Source organism: Plectropomus leopardus, chromosome 4 (assembly GCF_026936395.1).
Source record: "Plectropomus leopardus strain MGB_pleo_1.0 chromosome 4, ASM2693639v1, whole genome shotgun sequence".
Lineage (NCBI taxonomy): Eukaryota > Metazoa > Chordata > Actinopteri > Perciformes > Serranidae > Plectropomus > Plectropomus leopardus.
The window spans coordinates 27,134,448-27,146,249 of record NC_142179.1 but is presented as its reverse complement, the minus strand read 5'-3'; the positions used below and the strand labels follow the sequence as shown (position 1 = coordinate 27,146,249).

The 11,802-nt window shown below is 40.6% G+C and overlaps 1 protein-coding gene across 1 annotated transcript; it reads right to left on the bottom strand.

The window, feature by feature from the left end:
- Positions 1-32: 32 nt before the first annotated feature.
- Positions 33-11,447, bottom strand: tmc2b (transmembrane channel-like 2b). The gene is made up of 19 exons (XM_042487788.2): positions 11,339-11,447; positions 10,618-11,008; positions 8,034-8,180; positions 6,188-6,278; positions 6,013-6,094; positions 5,809-5,915; positions 5,412-5,510; positions 5,063-5,205; positions 4,834-4,981; positions 4,420-4,614; positions 4,139-4,318; positions 3,365-3,523; positions 3,028-3,156; positions 2,502-2,569; positions 1,956-2,195; positions 991-1,116; positions 584-662; positions 361-490; positions 33-259 (listed from the first exon to the last, which is right to left on the bottom strand). Exons 1-19 carry the CDS (start codon positions 11,388-11,390, stop codon positions 33-35), a joined length of 2,793 nt encoding a protein of 930 aa, XP_042343722.2. The 5' UTR covers positions 11,391-11,447.
- Positions 11,448-11,802: the final 355 nt, after the last annotated feature.

Below are 11,802 nucleotides of genomic sequence, written 5' to 3'. Positions count from 1 at the left end.
ATTGTCTGTGTTTTGGGATTTTAGTCCATGAATCAAGACTCTGGTCGTCTCGGAGGCCCACCCCGACCTCTTCCTCTCCCAGGCCCAGGCTGAGGCCCCCTGACATTTCCAGGAGGCCCTCTTCGTGGCCCCGGGGCACGTGTCACTGGAGCTTTGGGGTTTTGTGCAGCCAGTGACACATCCTTTTGCAGATTAACTCCTTTTCCTGCTGCCCCTGGCTTTATTTTGGGAGACTTGCTGCCCTTCTCGGTTACGACATCTGAGAAGACAGGTGGAGAGCAGAAAGTGCGGTGAGGACAGTCGAGTGCAAATTGGCTGATAGCATGCACATTAAAGCAATTCGTGTGTGTGTGTGTGTACCAGGTGGAGGTAGCTCTTCCTCGGTGGGAGGCGGTATTAGGGACTTATTTGGCAGCAGGTCCTCCAAGTCTTTCATCACTTGATTAGTGCTGTCCTTGTTGTTCCTGCGGTTCTTCTCCTCATCTCGAGCCTAAGTGTCCACCAATAAACAAGATGGTAATTTGTGTGGCTCTTGAACAAAAGAGATTCTGCTAAAAAGAGGGAAATGAGCGCTCATACTGACCATTTGCATCTTTCTTTTAAGATCCAGGTTTGCTTGTTGGTATCCCTTTGACACTGCATTCAGGTAGTAGAGGGCCAACCTGTTATACAGTGTTATAAGTCTTTTAGGTGAAAGCCGTACAATGTCTTAGATCACAGTCAGGTGTTTGATATGGGGCAGTGGACACCAAGGTCGTGCCCTGCAAGTTTTATGACTTACAAATACACACTCTGATTCTGGCATCTTTGGATTCAATATGTAAAAATTTTACTATCAGGGTTCCTATGCTCATGGAAAACCCAGAAAACTCATGGACTTTAACAATTATGTTTTCAAGACCTATTCATGTTGCCCTTCCTCTCCAAAATATAAAATGGCACAGTTTGCCTTTTATAGCAGATGTATGTTAATATTTAAATTTTACTTACACCATGAGAAGGACAGCTGGCATGATGAGTCCAGGGTTGGTGGCATATGTAAAAATGTTCCCTATGAAGGCCGGTAGATCCTGTTCTATAGTCTCCATGACCACATCATACATCTTCTCCTGGCCACTGGGGGAAAACACAGAGCAAATGCAGTGCACTATGTATTGTGTACCGATAGAAAATGCCCACCAAATTGCAAAAGTGAGACTGTTTTAGTATATTTAATCATAAATGTGCTTAAGCAACCTCTTAAACAACTGTGAATGAAAATCTGCATTATTTATTTTTGTTTTTTGAGATAACTAGTACAATAAATTTGTTCAGTTATTTAAATCATTTCTTTCAGATAAAGTAAAAAAAAAAAAATTGTGTTTTTGCACTAGTGTAGTATCTACTAGGTTTGCTACAAAGTGAAAATGTATGGTACGACAATCAGTACGAGCCAACAGCATCCTAATGCATGAAAAGTTAATCTAAATTTCAAATAACAGAACCGAAGCAGGTAATACATTACAAAAAAATGAGGCTGTTGCCACAAGTAGCTTACTGGAGGTGTCTGCACCTGCAAAAAGGTGCTGTTAACAAGTAGATTATAATATGCTGTTAGCGTGATTTTTAGCAGGTATTGTTTTCAATGATACAGAGAAAAAAGGAACAAGGGCACAGAGGGGAAAAATGGCACAGAGAAAACAAAAAAAGTGCAAAAAAATAAAATTAAGTCACAGAGATGCTGATTTGTACTGTTGTAATAAATCACATGGCCTCTGAGTTTGGTGAAATCTGGTACTTTGAAGTGGAATTTTTGCTTGACGAGTTGCAGATGGATTTGCATGACATTGCATGGCAAGATCACAGACAACCTCTGCAACTAGTCCTGTGCAAATAAGGCTATTGTAATACAAATTCATCTTTCATTAACACGTAGTATACCATTTCAGCCCAACTGTACTTCATCTCTTACTGACCTGAATGGCCCACAGTCAAATGACGGAGACAAGGTCATGATTGTGTAGACAACAGGCAGCAGGCTGAGGAACAGCACCAGCAGCAAAAGGCCCATATAGAAGTTGTTGGACCGTGAGGCCTTGAAAACTCGCTCATGGGGAACGTTGCAGCACATTACTGCCCAGCACTGGTAGTACATTGAGCACAGGAGACGCAAAACATTCAGACCCACCAGACCTGGAGCATAAAACGCTCCCATCCTGAGGAAAACAACAGCAACACTATCATCAGCCAACTTTGAACCTATCAGTTATATAAATTTACTGAGTATTCTCATTGGTGATTTAATTGTTTTTTGTTTTTTTTGTTACAATTTTTGTTCTAAAGTCAACAGTCAAACAAATAACAGGTCTAATTTGAATAAGCAGTCACTCCACACTCACTACTTTGTTAATTACAGGCACATTGGAGACAGTTTTGCAGCAGGGGGAAGCTCATTAGTCCCATTAGGGAATACAGAAAGAGACAGAACATAAAATCAACCATGCAGATGTGGAGTAACTCACCATATCATCCCTTGATTAAAGACAAGCCCAAGCACATTTCCGCTGATGTCAAACTCTCCATACGAAGGCTGGAAACAACACATGATTACAACATGATTACTGTGCTCAAATTAATTAATAAGAGCCAGCTTGATACACTTTGCATTTGCTCCTGTCTATGTTTCTCTCTCTGTGTAATTAAGTTCTCATTGCAGTGTCCTGTTTCACTGGATGTTAGGGATCAGCTGTCTTGCCAGATGTCACTGTATGGTATCAGGTTGACTTGGATCCAAAACGAACCGTGCTGTACTCCCACATTGTTCAATAATAGCTGAACCACATGGTATCTATACAATAATGACATGACCTGACACACCAACTTTAAATTCACATTCAGACGCATGACTGTGGGTGTGCTGTAGCGTGACGTTTACACCACAGGACACAGAAGTTGTGTATTGTGGGTGATTAAAAAAAAGAAAAAAGAAAAAACTCTAACCAAACAGATCATGTGTAAAGATCCACTGGTGCACTATAACAAACTTACAAATCCAGCCTCCAGGTCCCAGCACCAGCAGTAGTTAAGGAAGCGGACAAGGACAGCTCGCACAAAGTCACCAATCAGGATGGTCAAATAGTTCACCTGCATGTCCGACACAATCAGCTTCACAAATTCCTGCAGCATAAATAACCAACAAGAAATAAGGGCAAATACAAACTGACAAATGAAATGATGTCTCTTCTGTTTGACTGAGTGGAAGTTAAAGGAGAGGATTGATGCTGCAAACATTCTAACTGTGACTACTGCAGCTACTAATGTATGCTTCTTCATCTGCACCCACATTTTCTCATTCACTACTATACAATCTAATGTCACTGCTTACTATTCCCACTCCAGTCTCCCAGCAGGGTCCTCTGATGACGTCAGCTGGGGGCACATCTGGAGGAGGCACATCTGTCGTATTGTAGAAGGAGCTGTAGTTGGCGTAGTACTGATTTAAGGCCCATATTGTGGCGTTCTTGATGGCCTTCTCGCTCTCCAACTAAAGAATAGAAAATGCAAAGCACACTCAACTAAAACTCTACATGTGTGGCACAATTCACACACAGGGACATTTACAGTTTGTAGCCTGGATTTCATGGAAAAGTTGCACATTTTGGGGAATACTATTCACTTTCTGGTTGAGAGTTGGATGCAAAGATTAATACCACTCTCACATCCGTCTTTTAGATAAGAAGCCAAAAGTTGGTTAGCACAGGGATGGCCACTCTGAGCTGCAGATGTTGGATTCTGCAGTGAAGTGCAGCCAAACTAAAAGTTGGGGATTCATCTTGTCGCGGTGAATTGCAGCTAGAGAATACCTACAGCGAATCAGTAAACGCAAACTTTTGCTTTAAAGGTATATGCTGTCACAGCATACTGAGTTTAGCTGATGGTTTAAACAGCATTCTAAAAGTGACCCAGAGATGTGCCATTATGGTCTCAAGTCCTTAGTTATCAATTTAGGATTTAGGGTAATTTAGACAACATAGCAGCAGTCAAGACTTTTCCTATAGAAACACAGGAGACAGATAAAAAAAAATCCCAATATGTATAAATACAACTGTGGCACACCTGTTCAGAAACAGGAAAAGACACATAGAGACATATGTCATACCTTAGCAGTAACCTCATCAAACAGGGCAAAGAGGAAGGTGTAAAGGTTTCCCAGGAAGAGGGCAAAGATTCGTCCTAGCTGCCACTTAAGGGCAATACGAGGGTGATAATCTTCCAGTTCTGCGATGGTTTCAAACAGAGGAGGACACACCAGCCCCAGCAGAGACATCACAAACTCCACCTGACACATCGGATGAGACATTTTGCTATTTTTGTTATTTATTTTAAGACATTGGTTAATAATAATGCTAAAAAAATACTAAATGTTCATTGTTAACCTGCCTCGTTCTTCTCAAACCAAGAGAGATCTTCTTGCTTCATATTAGCAAACTCCTGAGAACGTTTCACCACAAAGTAAATGAGGTATCCGCTGCCTCCGAGGCTGCACAAGATCAGAAAGTTTGCCAGAACCCTGAGGAATCGTCGGAGATGGATGTTCTCATCTTTCTGGTTCTCCTTTTCATCCACAATGGATTCCTACAGTGGGACAAGTAGCATTTACTTTAAATTATTTTTCTATTTGCACATAATTGTTGTTTTCACATATTTAAATTCATATCCTTTCATTATATGATGATTTGTTTTTATGTACAATTGTTAGATTTTGGTGCATTGCAGGAAGTCCTTGCTCATGTTGCAATGCTCATCCCTCCAACACAAATACACACACACATACACACACACACACCTGCTAACCTTGAAACTGGTGGTAATGGAGGCGTACTTATTGTCTGCGGTCTCAGGGTTTCCTATCAGGTAGTCCCAGCTGGTAAACATCTTCCAGCTGAAGGTGAACTCTCCCTCCTCTGCTCCGTCCCCTCCTTCGTTTGAGTTACGAGCCATCCTGACAAGAAGAAGGGACCACATGAAAAACACGGAAACATCTCGGTCTGCAATAACTGTAAATCTGATTGTCTTGCCTTACGTTCTTATGACCACCATCAGACTGTAGCCAAAGATGCCAACACCCACCAGCAGGTACGACAGAGGAAGTCTGAATTGCAGGAGTCCGATCCTTCGCTCATTGTTGTAGTACCCATAGAACAAAAATGAGTACTTACAGTATCCCTGTTGAGGTAGTCAAAGATTCATACTTACAGACTCATATTACAACTGCACAAACAGGTGCCCGGCGGAACTTTCCTACATCAAGACTAAGAAAAGTTTAAAACATAATTAAAACGATAATATGTTCTTAAAATCTTGATTAAGAGCCAGATATCCACGAGTTTACAGCCATGCTATGAATAAATTTTTATATAAACACTCCTTACTTCAAAGTCATTGAGCACAGAAAAGTCCATTGCTGTGGCCTGCTCCTCTCGAGGCACAGTTTTCCTGGGAATGGAGCCGTAAGGAAGACCCATAAGAACCTAAACACAGAGGAGAGGGAGCCGAAAATATGTACAATATCTGCTATATCAAGAGCCACCTGCTGACATGAATTATGAGAGAGATTGTACCTGAGGTACTTAGGATAGCAAGGAATGACCTGCCCTACTCTTTCTATAAGTGGCTAGTACTCGTTACCTTCACTGGCTAGATCGGTTAGGTTTAGGCAAGAGTAGTGGGACTGGTTAGGGTTAGGTTATGAGCGTCAGGGTAAGCCAGTTTGAGGGAGAGTAAAACAGGACAATCCTTTGCCATCCAATGATTTGCAAATTTGCATACCTCAGGCAGCACCACCAGGCCGAACATGAGCCCAAACAGGACCAGGTTCAGACCATACATCCACCTCAGAAAAATAAAGTAGGATGCCACGGACGATCCAAAGTGACCTATGATGAGAAAAAAAAGGTTGATTTATAGATATATGGTGATCTTAGAAACCTTAAGGTCATAACTAACATCTAATAATGCCAAAGGGTTACCAACTTTCTACTTCCTTTATCTTCCTCTCCCAGGGTATACAGGCTGTTTTAAAGTTCTCAAAGTCTCGTTTAAACTTGATAAGTTTCTGAAATTCGAAGAAAGAGATTTGATTATCTACAAAATAGCACGTAAAGTTCGTATTGCCGTAGCTTTTAGTATTGAAAGATGAATAGTTCACCTTGGTCATCATGACTTTGTATGCATAGAGCTTCTTGCCTTTTCCTTTCCCAAGAGCTCCTTCAAATTTCTCAACAAACTCCTGGGACTCCCTGTTAGACCAAAGAGAGAAAGCATCCAACTGAAAAACATGATCAACCGAACCACTGAATTAACTAGTTGACAGCAGCAGGAACAACAGGAAAACGACAGGTTTGCGATTATTTACTGATTGATGGTGCGCTGCATATGGATAGAGCACAAGGAGGAAGACTTGGCAAGCAGAAGGTCAGTTAGCCACAACAACATGCATTATCAGTGTCAAGCTCATGAAAAAGTTAAGGCAGTTCACCTATCAGGTTGCCTCAGCAGAAACTTGCTTACACTGGTCTGTACATAGAGAGACATACGCACTGAATACACACTTACCTACACTGACCCTGGCAAGGTGGTGGGTCATGTTTACAATCTTCTCACACTGTGAAGAAGATGTCTAACAGGCTGAGCTAAAGCCAACCTTGAGAGTGCTGCTGCGTGTTAACCTGAGATTTATAAGCAACTGTCCTCATGTGTCTCCTGTGCATCTCACAGAGTGGGGAATTTACTACACAACTCAATAATATTTGTAAATGTGAATGAACTGATATCTATCTTGAGAGCTTTAATCTTGGTGCAGACTTAAGTTTATTTGAGAGAATGTGATTACTCAAGCAGAACCTGGCATGCTTCACCTAAAAACGGTCTTATTTGTGTGAGCAAATTGAATCTCAGTTCTGCAAGTGTCCATTTTCCTGGAAGCATGATAGCTTTGATTTGCAATATGACAAAAACGAAGAATACAATATTGTTACCCTAGTTCTTTTAGAAAAGACAGAATAGGGCCCTCTACTGGACTCTATGGGTAATACTCCCCATCAATGTCACATTTGCCCACATACTTTCACAAAAATGTAAACTAATAATTCACAAATATAAACAACACGAAAACATGCGGAGCCCTCAGTATAGGACACATATGATAGTCTCTGCATTTTACACCCTCTTTGGCGGGCGGAATCGGAGTCACAGGGCCCCTAGGTAGAGGGCTCCACCTGTGTGAATAGAACTATGGGTTACAACATTGTAACCTTCATTCTGTCTCAGACATCGAATTCTACTGGACTTTACAGGTTAAACTGGGTGGAGCCTGATGAATGAATGCCCTGTTGTGACATAACATTGAGCCTTTTTTTTAACCTAGGCCACTGCAGCGGCAAAGTAGGGTGCTCGAGCCAATCCAGATTATATGCAACGGACCTGGATGGAGCCACAGCCTAACCCTGAGGGCTAGGCAGGGTCGAGAAACAGTGGGCAATCGCTGTTGCTGAAGAGGGTGTAGGATTGCAGATGCTGTAACACAGCTCCTATATACAGTGGGCTCCTGACTGGCTGGCTATGTTGGACGGAAAATTGGATGGATGGAAGTTGGATGGAAATTCTAGCGGGCGAATGCATGCTTGAGACTAGAGGAGAGTGTTAGGCACAATAGTCATAGCACAGACCTGCTCTGACCTCTCTGTAGAACATCTGTAGTAGTATCCTTGACTTTAAATACCATAGATCACAGCGCTGATGAAGAGAAGTACCAAACAGCTAAGGTAGCGATGTACAAGTTTTAATAAAGCAAGATCAACATCACATGTACATGACATGAGTGATGGTAAGCATTTAGAAAAGTGCTCATTGAAGAAAATGTCAATAAGCAAAAACACAAATGACAAACAGGTAAAAAAAAAAAAGATAGAACAAAATGCAGCTGCAGCAACAACCAGAAATTACAATCAAAAGCAAACAGGCAGAAGATGTGAGTTTTTGTTTTTTGGTTTTACTTGAGCAGCACGAGTCTCCTCTTCATACGCCAGGGTTTGTTCCTTAATGTAGCGATCAGTTTCTTCTTCTCCTCTACCTGTTCCTTCAGGGCTTCAATTTCTCCTTCTGACAGCGACTCTTCATCAGAATCAGAGGAGGAGGAAGAGCTGACGAAGGGAAAGAGCTGTCACATGCCATGACTTTAAGCCACATCTAAACCTCAGACACTTAAAAACAGTTGGTTTTAGTGTGTTGTTTTTTGATAATTAGAGATCCTGTGTGTAGGTTTTAGGGGCATCTATTGGCAGAAATGGTATTTAAATTCAATACCATGAAGCTATTATTCTATAACCACCTGAAAATAAGAACTGTTGTGCTTTCATTACCTTAGAATGAGCTGCTTATTTCCAGTCCTCTAGACTGGCTTTATATAGGGTCATTCACATTTTTGCATTGGCGTGCAACAGTTCTCCTACACGCTTGGCACATGGGAGAAGTTTCAGTTCTTCAACTTCACCTCTGGATGCCATTAAATCCTACACAATAGACCTTTAAAATCAATGTTGAAATCTGACTACAGTTTGAAATCAATATCTAGTTTAGCTAACAAAACAAAACAACACCATACATCATTTGTACAAGCAGCTTATCATTAAACATCCATTAATTCATCCATTGTCCGTAGCCACTAGTCCGCATGAGGCTTGCTGGTTATCATGAAAAGTATTTATGTTTAATGTTAGGAGGCATCCTCAAGTGGCCATAGTAATTATGACAGGAACAAAAGAGGAAGTCAGGTGACACAGTATAAAGAGTACCAAGGTCCATGTAGGAGGTTGTGACAAGATGCTAAGCCATTCAAAATGTTCTGCTCTGACTGTTTCATAGTGTAATGCTGTGGTTAATTTGATAAGGAATAGGCACAAAAAGCATTTGGTTAGGGTTAGGAAAAGAATTTCGTTAAAGTCCATCTGTGAACGGATGGCTCTTTGACCCAGGAAAAAACTGTTCCTGTCATTTGTGAACCCAAAAGTCAACGCCGAGTTATTTGAATTTGCGTACATATGTAACATCAAGTTTTGTACTGAATGCCACATTGTCACGTCACGTCGTCACATTAGGTAATAAGTACCTAATGTGAAGATGTGACATTATGTGCGTACTGAAGTTAAGTAACTAACAAATGTAGCCTCTTGTTCTGACCCCAAACCATCATTCTTTTCCTAAACCCAACCACACTAATTTATCAAAACGTTCCTGTGGGACGGTCAGAAATGGTCAGATTTGTCTTCAAACAGCATGATTTGATGTCTGCAACAGTTTTCCATTCTACTAAATTACCAAATTGAGGTAATTTTTAAATCGAACACACATTGGCTTCAAAATCAGTGCTAAAACCATTGAGTGTATATGAATATGGATGACTTGAAAGCTTCCCCAAAGTGAAGTTTAAACATCTGGATCGCTGCCTGTTGGCTGACTAAATGGCACACCGGTCAAACTAAAACTCGAAGTTCATGCCAAATAAATTTTTCACACAGATGGTTTCTGCCATTTAAGGTATTTCTTATCACCCTGATACATGTTAAAGTGATTGTTTTTCTGATGCATTTGTTTTAATGAGCTATTTAATTCTACGAAAAACACTTTTTACGCCACGATTGTCAACTGTATATGCTAATCCGTGCGCTCATGTTCAATAGCTAGTGATTGGTTGGACGGGTGTTTCAGCGGGAACTCCTCTGAATGACATCACCAGTGCAAGATGGCAGTGGCCTTATCCCGGATATTTTGGCTTTAAGTTAGCATAGGGTAAGTGGGGATGCATCGTCCATCATATACAGTCTAGCTAAAACTTATAAACAGCCAGTGAAATTCAAAAGCCTTACAGCATTATCCCGACAAGGTAAAGCTAAATTTTCTTTTACTTTCTATGAAGCACTTTGTCAAAACGTTTCTGAAAACTTCTCCACAAATTCAAATAATACATTCAATTATTTTCATGAGCAGGTTAAAAGATTCATGATATTGATATAAATTCTCCCTCCACAAGAAGTTAAAACCTTCTTTCCTGACACTGGATAGTCAGAGCCGGTAGTTAAGCTACATTTTAAAATGCATCCAACTCCCAATGAAACAGTGGGAAGATCTGGTGTCTCAGGATGTTTTGTCCCGTTGCCTTTATTTTGAAAAGGCAGCACGCTGTAAATAATGGATGAACAAAGGAGATTACGCCATCCATCACAGCAGCCAAAAATCTCTTATCACGCTAACTTGTTCATCATTAACTGAAATGAGTTATTAGCTTAATCCAGCATATGTGGTTGCTGACAAATATACAAGCCATAGCCATTATTAAACTTTTCTCAGTATGCAAACAGCATCTGACTGCTGATGCAACATTCAAAATTAACCATAAACTCTACATGCCTTATATTCAAGGAAACAAGGGCATACTCTGTGTTGTAATAATGTTGAAAGAAAAAGGTTTAGATTACACTGCTGACACATCTCCCTCAATATATACCACATAGCTTCATACAGCCCATACAGGTGTTTGGAGCGTGCAGGTAGGTGAGAGACAGCTCTCAGAGAATACTGCACCTGCTAAACTTCCCGTTCTTCTTTTTCTTGTCCTTCTCACCACCTTTCTCCTTCCCTTGTTTGCCTTTAACATTTCCTTTCTTCTCCTTATTCTGCTCCTCTTTTTCCTTTTTAGACGCAGCCGGCCCTCGCTTTTTCTTTTTGTCACGGTCGTCTTCGCTCTCCTCATCGCTTTCATCCTTAACTTTCTTCCTGGATGCTTTTGAGCTTTTTCTTTTCACACTACGGTTGTCTTCCTCCTCATCTTCATCACTGTCCCGGGGCTTGGCCTTTTTCTTTCGTCCTTTATTCCTCGGTGCCTCATCCTCTTCATCCTCCTCATCGTCACTGACCTGTTTGGCTACACGTCGGGGTTTGGCTCTTCTGTTTTTAGCTTTCCTCCTGGCCTCATCTGAGACAAACACATATGCATTTTAGATAAAGCATCAAATACATGAAGCTTGTTTGACAGCGGTATTACTCTTATCAAATTTTCTACATCATAAAAAGTACAAAGTATGACAATAAAGTGTACACAAATACTCTTAAATAATTCCAGTCAGCCTCTATGAAAGTGGAAATTTGGCCAAAAGTTATGAATAATCTTGAAGAAAAGAGATATAAGATGGAAATAGAAGTTGTAGCTAATACAAATTTGTCCATCAACTCCATCCCACTGCTGCAAATCTTTAAGACAGTCATATCTCACTCAATTTAACTGATGAAAAGCAAACAAACTCACCTTCACTCCCACTGTCTGACACAGCATCAACCTCCATCCCAACTGTAGACATATAAAAAAAGAAACACACACAAATTGAGGGGATAATTCTTTTTCTCTACAAATAGATATTTACTAATTAATTCTGACTTTTACTCAAAACATCATGAAAAAGGTGACTATTTAAAGCTGAAAATAAATTGTTAGAAACAATTAAAGACAGTTCTTTTCAGCATAGTAGTTTTAAAAAAAAATCTCACCATCTTCGACCTTAATTGCAACTTCATTTTTCCTCTTCGGGGGCATTTTCCTGTTTCTCTTTTAGTTATTTCCTTTAGTTACTCCTCTTCTGCTCGTTTCAGACTTTGCCTCCGCTTCATCCATGAGTCATCTCGTGTAAGGGGCTGTTGCACTTGTGTAGGTACTGTGTCAAAAAGCCAAGATACACACACAGACACACACACACACACACACACTCATGAAGG

Coding starts and splice junctions, on each gene's coding strand:
- tmc2b (XM_042487788.2), bottom strand. CDS start 11,390: ATGTCTACAGTTGGGATGGAGGTTGATGCTGTGTCAGACAGTGGGAGT. Junction 6,095..6,187: donor ACAAAGTCATGATGACCAAG/GTGAACTATTCA, acceptor TTCGAATTTCAG/AAACTTATCAAGTTTAAACG. Junction 5,916..6,012: donor GAAGATAAAGGAAGTAGAAA/GTTGGTAACCCT, acceptor TTCTCATCATAG/GTCACTTTGGATCGTCCGTG.